The 13,710-nt window shown below is 38.1% G+C and overlaps 1 protein-coding gene and 1 long non-coding RNA gene across 2 annotated transcripts in view; one reads left to right on the forward strand and one right to left on the reverse strand.

The window, feature by feature from the left end:
• The window catches only part of LOC126407132 (uncharacterized), a 23,466-nt gene extending 19,128 nt beyond the window's left edge, over positions 1–4,338 (reverse strand). Inside the window, exons 1-3 of the long non-coding RNA XR_007571756.1 lie at positions 4,247–4,338; positions 872–1,246; positions 619–656 (exon numbers count right to left, since the gene is read on the reverse strand). This is a non-coding gene — a long non-coding RNA (uncharacterized LOC126407132). The remainder of the gene's footprint in view (positions 1–618; positions 657–871; positions 1,247–4,246) is intronic.
• Positions 3,693–10,574, forward strand: LOC126407131 (tumor necrosis factor receptor superfamily member 22-like). The gene is made up of 9 exons (XM_050071817.1): positions 3,693–3,843; positions 4,283–4,377; positions 6,974–7,105; positions 7,234–7,351; positions 7,766–7,836; positions 7,933–8,031; positions 8,238–8,290; positions 8,627–8,645; positions 9,744–10,574. Exons 1-9 carry the CDS (start codon positions 3,773–3,775, stop codon positions 10,034–10,036), a joined length of 951 nt encoding a protein of 316 aa, XP_049927774.1. The 5' UTR covers positions 3,693–3,772; the 3' UTR covers positions 10,037–10,574.
• The last annotated feature ends 3,136 nt before the right edge of the window (positions 10,575–13,710 follow it).

Consider the following 13,710-nt stretch of genomic DNA (forward strand, 5'->3'; position numbering starts at 1 on the left):
CCTTGGGGTTTACTTGGTGCTGATTGGATATACTCAAGGCGGGATGTGACGTCAACAGAAAGCGACAAAATAGCTGTCATTTTTAAAATTCAGCAGACGAGGCTTAGCTCGTTCATAGCTTCCACCGCCATGTAAACAAAGAGACATGCCAGAAACCCAGCAACCACCTTAGCTCCTTCCATGTTTTGTCTTTCTTATGTCTGCTTTCTTCTTCTTACTTCTGCTTCTTCTTCTTTGTTGTTGTTCTTCTCTGTTTGTTTCTTTGCTGCGTCACCCCAGTTAAAATGGTCGCACAACGATTATGTCACATCCAGAGCCCGATAACTTTACAGGAACCTTCCTCCTACTCCGCCACACAGTGGAGACACAGCGGTTGAGAGGGCCGAGCGAGAGGACGTACCTGTAAAGTTCCTGCCCCCCCAAATAATACCAGGAACTTCTTCAGTGGAAACAGGTCTTAAGACTATTTAATGACTTTTAACAGTGAATTTAATTTATTTTATGACTTTTTAAGGACCTGTAGACACCCTGTTAAATGATACTGATTCATGTAGTATCATGAAAGTGTGCTTTCATACAGGACGTTGGCATGGTTCAGCTGTGCAGAGCTTTGCTTACCTGCGTCACCTCCCTTTTATCTTAACTGTGGTGATTTCCTGTTCAGGAACAGAAAAAAGAGAGATGAGTCAGGAACTGGTTGACACAGGTCAAAAAAGTCACCTTACAACTGTATCCCAAAAAGCATTAGTGCTAGTAACACAGTTGAATTATGGAAATGATGTAAAGGAATGCATTACAAACATAATTCAGCCAAGTAAGCTCAATCATTGGTGGGTAGGTTTTGTTCAATCAGTTTAAACAGTTTTCTTACTTCACACTGTGTAGTTGATGGAGCCTCAACTGTAAGAGCATCATGCCAAACAAAGAGCAATAACACCTCCTAGTGGCGGCTTTCCATTCAAAATGATTTCTTCCACATAGAGATAGAAAGAGCACGAGTTGAGGTCATGTGTTTTAGCAACTTTCCGGTAGTTTCCAATCAGCAATTAGAAATTTACAGAATGTGTGTATTCTATATGCTCATATCAGTGCCTTTAATTTCATAGGTTTAAAACTGACTTCCTCTGTGCCGACATCACAGATGTAAGCGTGCGGAAATCCTCTCTTTGCTTTTGGACTTTTTTGTTTCCAGCACCTTAACCAAGACTGATCCAGGTTGAGCAGTGGTCCGGCTGCAGTTTCTGTGCTGACATTTAAAAGGAGAAAGCTGTGAGTTGGACAATGGATCGCTTTACTGTACAGAGCAAATCACAACAAAACACCAACAAAGACGACCTACCACCAAAAGAAAAGAGAGAGAGAGAAAAAAAAAACTATTATAAAAGCTATCTTATTTGTTCTCATTTTTATTGTCTTATGTTGTGATAAGTGTAATAACACACGTTATAGAAGCTATTGTGCACAGATATAAATACAGGTGTGCCTTGAGATGATGGCTCGCCCTTTGCTACAAAAAGTTTGAAAACCACTGTAACAGTTTAACTACATTTTGCTGGAGCTTGCTGGTAGGTCAACAACATTTATATTTGCACAAAGGTTCAAGTAGTTAAATAACTTTTTTTTGCCATTTTTTGTGTAATTAACTACTGCAATTTTGGGCCATGAAAGGAAAGGAATGATCTTTTTTATTCAGTTTTTTATTCTTTTTTTATTCTAAGTTTTTATTTTACCATTGCTTCTTTACTGTAATTGAACCCCCTTTGACCAGCCCCACAATCTTTCTTTCATTCTGACCACCATGAAGGCATCTGCCCAGGCAATGTATTCAGGCAAAGAGTGTAAACAAATGTCCACCTGGACTCTGGTTTCTGGAAGGCAGGTGTCTGATGGACACTGTATATAAAATCAAAGCTGACATACCTTGTACCTGTCCATGAAGAGTGGGATGTTTGATTCTTTTTGGTTTAATTTATGGTTTACTTTTTTCAATAGCTTAATTAAGTGGCATTTCATACTGGCATGTGACTTATTTGTAGGTACTATATTTTGTTATTATTTCATATCATAAGTAAATTGTCAATTTGATCTTTTTTCAAACAAAGTTTGAACTACTTAGTAGCTTTAGTTAATCAAACTAGATCTCTATAGGATAGCTTTGCTGTAGTTCATCCTGTTACAGTGTTAAGTAGCTTGCAAAGCTATGCTTTCAAAAGGAGTTTCCCCAACACTGTGGGGGTTTCCCAAACACAGAAATGATAGGCTATATTTGGCATGCAGATAACCAAAAATATAAGCTACCATCTTATCACTCCTTTAGTTAGGCCTACATAAACTACAGCTGGAAACATACAGTGGGGCTTAAAAACTATAGAACTGTTGATAATTGTTTTATAAACAGGGTATATTGTAAGCTAGACATAGTGCCTACTAAGCAGGACATGATTCAGTGTCTATAGTGATGGGTGAAAATGGATGAACAAATCTTTTTGAATGACTCCTTTTAGTGTTCTGTTTGCACTGGGTCAGCCTGTCGAACGTCCAGGTGCTCATGAATCTCTGACTTTTCCCAGTTCCCCAATCGCTGTTATCGTAGGGTGCTGCTCATGCAGGTGAGTGAATGACAAGTGTTGCATTTCGACACTAGTCCAGACAGCCAGACAGCTTCACTCATTGAACAAGACTGAATGAACTGTTCTCTTGAAGCGGGACATCTGCTGCTTGCCCAGAAAAATAACAACTCAATGCAGTAAGGTCACATTTTTGTAACATCTGTTGGGCTTACATACAAGTAGGACGCTGAATCCTTGTGGGGATCTGCTTATCCGGGTACTGGGTTGAAGGGGGGCTGGAGTCTATCTCAGCTGACACTGGACAGGTGACCAGACTATCACAGGATTGACACATAGAGACAGACAATCATTCACACTCACATTCACACCTATGGGCAATTTAGAGTCGGCAATTTAGAGTCACCAATTCATCTAACCTGCATGTCCTTGGTTGCAGTGGTATACCGCTTTTAAGGTAGGCCATACCGTGATATGAAAATTGAAGGTTATCATACCATGTACATTTGCTTATCTAAATACTGAAAAAAAAAATGCAACTGGACAGAGAATGTCACCTCTATTTTAGATACTTTCAAAAGGGAGGCTTTTTTTGCACATTAAAAATGGTTCCAAGTTTCAATTATAGTAATAAAACATTGATTCAACAAAAATAACCCTTCCATTTTTATTCCTTACGGGTCCTTCCGACTGATAATAATATTAATTCTGTAATACCTTGATAACGTGATATTTTCTGAGACAATTTATTGTACCGTGAAAATCGTATAACCATTGAAACCCTGGTCTTAAGACAGTGGGTGATAGCCAGAGCACCCAGAGAAAACCCACATTGACACGGGGGAGAACATGCAAACTCTACATACACTCTCGCAGTGACAGTGTTAACCACTGCACCGCCATGCCACCCATAAATACCCTACTGCAGTGGTTTCAGTGGTCCAGCCCACTTGAAATCAAATCGGGCTGTATGTGGCTCTTGAACTAAAATGAGTTTGACACCCCTGCTCTAAAAGTTTGAAGAGTTAATACTTTTATCAACCAACCAATGAAAAGACTCGGTCCGCCCATCAGAAACTGAAACTGAAGTTGAGAAAAAAAAATCCCTCCATGAATCTCCGCCTACAACGTTACCCTCTACTAGGGTGGTTACTACTGTAAATCTCTCACCAGTTGCATCAGGTCACAACAGGGGTGTCAGCCAAATGGGAGCCGATTCGACCAAGTTTCCTGCGTGTTTTTTCACCTTTAACGTTATTCTGCTCTGTGTGTCAGCGTAAGTACCCAGACCACAGATGTACTGCATTTGAGCTATTACAGTGTTATGTCGAGACATGTTACTGCACCTAGCGTCACCCTCGACAGCGTTTCCGGGATCTGGGTTAACAGCTAGGTTAAATTTATTATTAGACACGACTGTTGAGGTTTAGAGGTGAGGTTGAGGTTGAATATTTGACTATTTAACACGACATATTGATGTTGATGTTGCTACGGGCTAAGTTTTCAAGGAGGAAACAAATCGTTGGGTGACAGAATTCGCGGTAACACCAGAGTTCAGAATTCTACGCAAAATATAACCGTTAAGAAAATGTGAAGGAGTAAACAAAGATAATACGTGTGTTAGGCGATTGTTTAATAGATTATTTCTTCGATTGAACATACTGAGATGTTTAACTCACTTTTACTTTCGTTTTCCGCTGTATTTTCATGTCCAGCTCCCTTTCCTCCTCTCAAGTGACAACCGAAAGTCGAACTTGTAATGATGGCACCTACGAACATGAAGGGATGACCTGTTGTCGGTGCGGTGCTGGTAAGTGTCAGTGTGGGGACAGTATCCTCCTGAGACCCTGCGTCCTCACATGTGGACGTCACATTTTGGGTTTCTTGCACCTCATACTTCATTCTGCTAAACTTAGACGTGTTGTCCTTGTTTGTGGACACTTTTTATGCTCAGTCTACAGCTGATCCCGACACTAAACTCATCAAATGTTTTGGTTGAAACGTGTTTATTTGTGCTAAATAATCTCTGTAGTTATATATGGAATACAAATTTGACCAATATTAGCAAAAGTAACAAGCTAGTTAATTGGGAAGTACTCGTTTGAGGACATTGGGACTTCATTATTGAATTATTCCAGCACCTCACACAGGCCAATTAGGTGTGACAGACTGTTCCTATGTAGACAAAAAGAGTATGGAGCAGGGCAAATGCAAGAGGGTTATAAAAAGAACAAATCACAAGGCTTTCAGATATGTTGCATTATTTGCAATTTTGTTGCCAGACATGTTCAAGCATTGAAATTAATAGTTTTCAGCAGTTTTACACCTGAACAGTGACCTCTAACTCTAACAGTTACAACACTTTAAACAATTGTTGCATTGGTTTTTTAGGTGTTTTTTTGTTTCAATGTTCAGGTATTGAAATAAACGGGTTTATAATTTATTACACACTTGCAGCTATTACAAATAAACCCGTTGTCCCTATATGAGGACATCTTTTTCCCCAAAACTACTTCCTGTTCAAAGACAATGCTTAGTTTTTCCAAAGATACTGGATAACTACAAGATGGCCCACCTACAATATACTCCCATTATATGTATGAAATGGTATACATTTCCGATCTCCTAATTAGGCGTTGTCCCCCATACCCCAATCAAAGACTATGGAGAACCACCAATCAAAGACGAGTATCCCCAACCTAGCTTCTGTCAAAATGTGTGTACCCTTACTGGTCGTAAGCTAAATAAATAAACAGTCCGGGAAAAAAATATTTTTTCCAGCGGATGTCTTAGTTACAACATGATTGAGCTAACTGGAGTAGTTTCATGTCGTATCCGACAACAGGAGGCTTTTAACAGATGACGTCCTGATAGGTCCAATATTTGCTTCCGTGACTATGGGGCGAAAGAATCGGCCATAATCTGTAATCACGTTCATTTCTCCCACTGAAGTCAATGGACTCAGGACCTGCTGTTAGTCTCCTAAAGGGGCGTGGTGGTCGCGAACCCCACGTGACACTGATACAGGAAGCTGACTCGCAGTGGACCGTCTTGGTTTATCCACCATCTTTGGTTTTTCACACTTATCAGGTCCTACATTCCCAAATAGTTTGGACAAATTAAAAATGCACACCAAACACAAGCTCAGAGGATATGAAAATCAGTTAGCAAATATAGCTGCCTTTGTTGTTGTTTTTTTAATTAAGATGCCGACAAATGATCCAAGTCAATTTGGTAGAAATGTGATTGCAAATTCTTCCTCTTGAGACCAAGGAAATTCATTAAGAAAAGATATATATAGAAACTATAAAAGTTTTATAGCTCACTTACAATGAGACCCGGAAGAAAAAAGGTTTGGATATTTTTGTTTTTTAATTTATTTTTAACAGAATTTAAGTAATTGTGATGTAAGAAATATATCACATAGATTTTTTCTCATATATGTGATTAATTAATGTTTAATAACATGCCCCTTGTTGTGGACATCGGGCCAACCTTTTCTACAGAATGTAGGCCTACATTACACTACAGTACATTTACATTATAAAACTTCCATAAAAGCCTTGTCCCAGTTAAATGCCCAGTCCCTTTTACTAGCATTTTGACAAATAAACGCCTGTCTCTGTTAGAGACCTGGTCCGGTTGCAAAGCAATTAATTTTTTTTAATAGAAGTTCTTCAGATGTATAAAAGCAGGTTGCTGACTACCTCAAAGTATGTGTCCATTCCTAGATTACCCTGGAGGTTATTCATATTTCTTTAGTCGATAAGGGTCCACCGATTAAAAGAATCAAAAGGGGTTTTTCATAAAAATTAATCCAAGTTGTGAGTATTTTTTTAACAGAATAAAGTGGTGGCTACAGTAATCTTCGAGCGCCGTAACTCTTTCTCTCTCTGTTGCGCTGTCTGTCTAGATCGGATGAATTATTTAGAATTGATATATTTTCTGAAGCCTAATTTTTAAACAAGTAATATTCATACTAGTTTATATAAACAATTTGATCATATTCCTGATCTTTGCTGAGCAACAGTTAAGTGTGAAAGGAATTAAAGGCCTGTCCCAAATATAGGCCTGTTGATTTCAGTGATGTAAGCAAATAATAACGTGGGCTGTTAATTGAAGTTTTACGGAAGTTAAATTTCCTTTTAAAGGAACAGTGTGTAAGATTTAGGGGGATTTAGTGGTGAGGATTGCACATTGTAACCAGCTGAAAAACTTCTCCCTGTTAGAATTCCTTCAATGTTCATTGTTCACGAGGTTTTTAACGGGAGCCGAATTATCCACAGAGGTCTCTTCCTCCCCAAAACAAACACACCAGGTGATTAAATGAAATGAAAACACTGAATAAGGAAGTTTCACGTTACACGTCGCTAAATCTCATTTGCTCATGTGTGTCCATACTGTAGGTCTGTACCTGAAGCAGCACTGCACGAATCTACAAGTTGGAATATGCAAGGCCTGTGATCCAATGACGTACAACAGTCAGCCTAACAACCAGCAGTCCTGTGAGCCCTGCACATCTTGCGCACAACCCAATGGTATAGACATAATGGAACATTAATGTTTCTTTTTTGTTTTCCAGTCTTTAAAAAAAATACAGCTTGAAGCAATGTGAGAGTCTGTCAGTGCTTCTAATGCCAGTTGTGTGGTTTTACTGTCCTTTTAGCCAATCTAGAGGTGGATGAACACTGCACCCCCGCCAGGGACACAAAGTGTCGATGTAAAAAGGATCACTATTGCAGCAGTGGCACAGAAACCTGTAGGATCTGCTACCCATGTAAAGAGTAAGTTCTGCTCCTACAAGTATCCTTGAACTGGAAGATGTTGATGATGTCTTTAAAACAGTACCACAGTGCTGTAACAGTTTGAGTCCATGTTTCTTGATGGAGGTAGTTTGGAGAGTGTGGAAAAAGACGATAGTCAAAAACACAGCAGCACTTGAACTGAATTTACCACAATGCCCGTCATTTACTCATCAACCTTACACCGGGTTGTACGGTTACTGTCTTAACATAAATGAACAAAATAGAGTTCGGCACAGGCATCTTTTTGTAGCAAGAGCGCCACCCAACTAACTATTGTGTGTTTCGTATCCGTGTTTATTTACTTGTCCTCATAGGCTGCCAGCAGAGTTTTAAAAATATGTGTATAAAGATGTGAATATCTGTCACTCATACTTGCTTTTCTTTTGGTTCAAGGTGTGGTCCTGAGGGCGTCAAAGTAGCCTGTACAGCGAGAAACGACACAGTCTGCAATGAGAAAACTGATGGTATGGTTTAATTAAGCATTACTGCATTATGGTGGCTTCAGTAAGTACATTGTCTTATTGTTTGGGATCAAAATGTAACGTGTCTTTGTGTTTCAGGGGGAGATAACACAGGGATGATAGTCGGTATAGTTGTCGTTGTACTTGGAGTACTCGTACTTGGTCTTGTTGCATACTGTTGGAAGATACATAATGGCTGTGAGTATATCTACCACCACACCTACATTTAATAGGACCAGCAGAGGGCACTAGAGCCTCATGTGTTCCTTAATAAAATAGCAAAGTACAGTGATAATGACGGAGGTTCATGTTAAATTCAACATACATTCAGATTTAATCACTCTTGTTGTGTCTTCTAAATTCTTCGTTTAAGTGTCTTGTTTTTTCATAATTTACCTCACAAGGGAAGAGACAGCCGATCCCAGAAAGAGAGATGAATGGAAATGCACATGATGTGGTAAGTTATTCTCCAGTGTTATCATCTCTTATAGTCTATTTTTAACTCTCTGACCCGTTCGAAGATGTTTGTCCTTTGTTCTGTTTTATCTAACCTCTCTTGTCACACTTGCACATGTACACATGTGCCTGTATAGTAAACGCTTTTCTGTCTCTTCTCTAATGCTGGCAAAGCTGCCCCTTTCTATAGGAGGTGCAGGTTAGTTGTCTGTAACCTTTGATGTCCGTGTTAGTGTACATGCTCTGTGTCAGTAGCTGTGGTGTAACGTAGTTGTAAAGGTTGTGTTAGCAGTTTGATCACTGTTTTATTAACATTTATTCTACTTGTGTTTCTCAGGAGATGCAGCCACTCACAGGTAAGAAAAGATCCACAACGCTTTTATTTATTGATGCAATATGAGAGCTTTAATTGCTGTTTCTCTACATTTTGAGCTTGTTAGATGAAATAGCTGATCAGTTGATAATCAGACTGAATCGACATGTCATTATACAGTGTGATATTGGAGCCCTATCTCACTTTAAAGTCGTCGAAATCCGGCGTTTGGGCAGTAACTTCTGCCGTCAAAAACCAATAAAAAAAGCTGTCCTTTAATGTTGGCATGATACACGGTCGGTTGCCAATATAGTCTAATGGTGCGCGGCAGCATCGGGGGGGAAGCCGCAGGACAAGGAGGAAAGTTAAGGTGGCGAAAGTCTGACTGGGGCGGGCGGGAGGGTTGGTGGATGGGTCCAAGACACTTGAGAGAGCGGTGTTCAAGTCCTGAAAGATTCTAAAGCCAAACCCTGTTCCTTTTTTCCTAAACCTAACCTATGTGTTTGTTGTTGAAGGAAAAAAAACGTCAATTCGCGGTGTTGTACCGACGTAGTGTGTTTATTTTGAAAGAGACTGTATGTAAACGGTAAATTTCCTGTGAAAATGGAAGTATTTTGAAAGAAGACAATGCATGTAACAGGCAGAACTTGACACGGCGTCCCAGAACGTCAGCAGCCAACATAGGGTACCTTGCACGTCGTATGTCGACGTGGAAAGGCCATGACCAAACGTCAATATGTGACGAGGTCGGAGTGAGGATGTGTTGGAAATTGTTTTAATATTAAATGATTTGTGTTTGGGAGGGTTGTGTTTAGGTACTGTAAAACTTCAATTAAAAGCCTCGTCCCAATTTAACGCCCAGTCCCTTTTACTAGCCCGGTGTGGCTACACAGTTTGACAAATAAAGGTCTGTCTCAGTTAGACACCTGGTCTGGTTGCCAAGCAATTTTTAAAGAAATTCTCTGGATGTTTAAAACCGAGTTGTTGGCTACCCACTTGAGCTAACATTAGGTCAATCAGGAGAGACAGAAGAGGGAAATAAAGATGAAGTTTAATGCAAAATATAAGTGCAACCCTATAACATGAATATAAATGCTGCTGCCAGATCAATAAAGTTGCGATAATGTGTTGTCTTTCTCAGAAGTCCCAGTTGTGGATCTCCGGCCTAAATTGCATGACCTTGCAGAAGAGATAGGATGGACGGATATGCACTATGTAGCAACGCAGAGCTGTATAACACCCGCTGTTATTGAATCTTGTCAACTGGACCACATCAGAAGTCTGGACCAGACATACCGACTTCTGGAGATCTTTGTGGAGAAGCAGGGCAGGAATGCCTCAAAGAAGCTTGTCGAAATCCTACGGAGAGGTGAAAAAAGGGGCGCAGAGGAAAGGGTGATGGAAATAATTTCTAGAGAAAATCCTTCAGCTTGAATGTGTCTGTTGTGAGCACTTTTTATGACTGTACTTGAACTTTTTTGCCATTTTCCTCAAGTGTGGAGTAAACCAGAAATATGCCATGCACTGTTTGTGACACCATTTGTATATTGTGCAGTAAACTAATAAATGTATTAATAGTAAAAGTGTCACAGGGATTTTGATCTGTATGTATTGTCTGGTCTCGTATTGATCGTCTAATGTTCATAGATAGCTGTTTTTTCTGTTCACGTGTCCTTCCATAATCTCAAACCAAAGTACAACAGTACATCTTAACTTCTGAGAACTATCAAACTTTTATTGCTGTTTTCTCAGGCTTGTTGCAGAAACAGTTCTCTAGTTATTTAATAAGTTCTATATTTAAAAGGTTTTGTAAGTATCAAAAGTCTAAACTAAAATATAGGCCATCTGTATCGTATTTATAAGTACTTAACAAAACAGTATGGGGTGCAGTGATGTTACTTTGTTACAGATTAAGAGCATAAGTTGAATAATTATTGAGTATCCTGAAATAAGTACCAATAAACCTACATTATTTTCACATCTTTTGTCTACTTGCCGTGTATTTTGTTCTGGTTTCTGTTTTATTGGCACTAGGAAAACCAACAAACCCTCAAATTTGAAAAGGTGAACTTTTGTCATTTTTGCCTTTAAAAATAACATTATTTCAAACATTTTTGTAAATATCGAATACTAAACTTAAAAATAGACCATCTGTATCTTCTTTATAAGTACTTAACAAAACAGTGTGTAACAATACAGATACATATTTCTAATTAAATAATTATTAAGGCGAGACACTGCAGGTGAATAGGTAAAATTTTAAAATAATAGATATCATCATGAAACTTCCCAGTTGATTACTTACAATAGTATGAAAAAAAAATGTATTACAAGTTTTTAAAATTGTAATGTTTAATTATGCAAATTCGGCATTATCTCATTAAATATGCAATAATTTGCATAGATTTTAGAAAGATAAATCTGAACATCTGATAAAGTCAGGTGCAAAATTCTTTTTTCATTTTGTTTACATATAAGATGAAAAAAATTACAGAGGGATTTAAGGATATCTGCTATTATTACCTAGAAAATCAAAATAGACTGTCCATAGCCTTAAAAAAAAAACTCGATTTTCGCCATATTTTTGGGAATAAAATGTCACATAAATCAGGCTAGGAATGATTTATTAACAAGTCCCTCTGTAAATATCTTCAGAATATAGCTAGGTGTATAACTGGAAGGTTTGGTGTACATAGGTGCTACGGAGGCTGAGATATTTGACTTGGAGCATGACAGAAAACTAATTTTGAGAAAACGGCATTCAAAGATTTACATAACAACATAATAACATAATACAAGTAGACAAAATGTAATAAAATAAACGTCTAAATGTATAATTTTAATGTTTTCATTATAGCAGTTTGAAAGAATACATATTCAAGGAGTAAACTAGCCCAAAATCTCAAAATTGACCACTGCATGAAAATCGATGTTTTTGCCTGCCTTGTCTCACCTTAAGTATTCTGAAATAAATACAGATAGACTTACATTCCCATTATTTTCACATCTCTTGTCTATTTACCTTGTATTTTGTCCTGTTTTTTTTTGTCTAATTAGCACTAGGGTTGCAATATTTATTTTCATTATTAGTTTTTAACACTTAAACAATACACAAAAATAAGAAATCCAGGACAGAAAAAAAGAAAAAGATAATGATGACAAAAACAACGGAAAAACGCAGGAGATGAATGACTATAAACTGAATAAGTTGAAGTCGAGCTTGAATGGAACATGTTTTAATCCTTTGTAACCCTCTCGCCCATAATTCATCTGAAATTGCTTCACCTGTATCCCCAGACCGAGCCTCTTTAATATGGAGAGAAGGGTTTGCTAAAGTAAAGAGACGGACAAAATGTGGAATGAAATACTTGGATGTGGGAGCTCTAGTCATTAGGTCATAAAAGTCGTGCTGTGTGGGCAGTGTGTCAAAATCAGGTAGTAGCTGTCCAATCAGATTTCTAATTTGGAGGTTATGAAAAGTGACCAGGAGGGAGACTGGATTTTGCCTGGAGTTTGGCAAAAGATGCAGATTGTTTACTGATATAAAGAAGTAAATTCAAGATTGAAATTACAAAAAAACCCACACACGCTCACATTTGAAAAACTGAAACAAGTGAATTTCTGTCGTTTTTGCTTTAAAAATAAAAATTGACACCGACTAAAATTCTGTCAATTCATTGTTTCAGCTCCAACTGGCACTTTTCATGGACAACAAACAACAAATGGTTGCAATTTAAAGCATTATCCTTTTGACCCATTACCCTTTCTTTTAGATGAATGAATAAATTCTTTGTTCAATAAAATGTTGAAACATTTCCAAAATTCTTTTCACTATGATACAAGACAGAGAAAACACACAAATCTGCACAACTGAGGGGCTGAAAATAGAAAATGTTTGGCATTACTGATAAAGAACGAAACTAAAAGTTCTGTCAATTCACTAATCGCTTTTAATAGAACGACACAAATCAGAGTGGATGACTGCCTGACACAAGAATCCCCTTACAGCTCAGTATAGTGGTGATGTGAAAAGCTAGTGTCCGAGTGCAGTTTCTCTTTTATGTATAGTGGTTTGGTTTCTCAATCCAAGTTCCACATTCTGTAAAATGCAGATAATGTGGTCAGCGCTGACAAGAAGTTGGGATCGGGAAAGTCTGTAGTTGTATTCTACCTTTGCGCACCTTTTGTAAAACAAATCATAATATATTTTACTTTGAGATTGTGCTGAAGGGTTTTGTAGTGGTAGAAACATTGCGAGAATGTATGATGAAGAAATTGACAGTGAGGTCACTTGATGAAAAAAAATTAAAATAGGATTTACAAAGAATAACCATAATAATCAAAAATAGATCATATAACAAAGTTAAGTGGATGAATATATAGTAATATAACAGAGTCATTTGACAGCAGGGTTTTTTAAACAGCAGGTTTGGTGTTTTAGGGGCTTTCCGCAAATAAGTAGCAGTTGTGTCATCTGATGGGTATTTAAAGGTCACTTCACCCATATTACCAGATGCAGATACTTGAATCTAGGTTTCATTAGTCCAGACTTTAAGATATGTGATTTCTGCCTCCACACCAATGTAGGTGTTTGAGGTACTCAAACTGTGAAATAGTTATTTCGTTTCAAGCCATACATGGGCTGGCACCCCAGTACATTGCTGAACTTCTCTGCCACTACTCCAACTCTGACCTCTTGGATCCTCAGAACATTGTCTTTCAACTGTCCCACGATCAAGGCTGGTGGGTAAGGGAGATCGTGCCTTCGCAGTAGCCTTCCACTCTCAATCAAATCCTTCCCCTCCCTTGACACTGTTAAGACAAATCTTAAAACGTACATGTTTTCAATGGCCTTTGGTTGTTTGTAGTTGCTTTAATATTATATTAAATATTGTAGTATATATATATATATATATATATATATTGTAGTACTAGTCCATACACATTGAGTACAGCATACCATACCATGACTTAGTCATACCAAAAACTAGAAAAAAAAACAACAACATTGGTCCACAGGGGGAGCCACAGCGATCGGTCGCATTTTAGCCATTTTTAAGCATTTTTCTGTTGTTATAGCGCCACCCAGTTGCCAATTAGAGTTAAAT

This window comes from Epinephelus moara, chromosome 19, assembly GCF_006386435.1.
Source record: "Epinephelus moara isolate mb chromosome 19, YSFRI_EMoa_1.0, whole genome shotgun sequence".
Lineage (NCBI taxonomy): Eukaryota > Metazoa > Chordata > Actinopteri > Perciformes > Serranidae > Epinephelus > Epinephelus moara.

What these genes read in the sequence shown, in the direction of transcription:
- LOC126407131 (XM_050071817.1), top strand. Translation starts at nt 3,773, where the DNA reads ATGGGAGCCGATTCGACCAAGTTTCCTGCGTGTTTTTTCACCTTTAAC. An exon ending in ATTCTGCTCTGTGTGTCAGC is followed by an intron (nt 3,844 to 4,282) that starts GTAAGTACCCAG and finishes TTTCATGTCCAG; the next exon opens with CTCCCTTTCCTCCTCTCAAG. An exon ending in TTGGAAGATACATAATGGCT is followed by an intron (nt 8,032 to 8,237) that starts GTGAGTATATCT and finishes TTACCTCACAAG; the next exon opens with GGAAGAGACAGCCGATCCCA.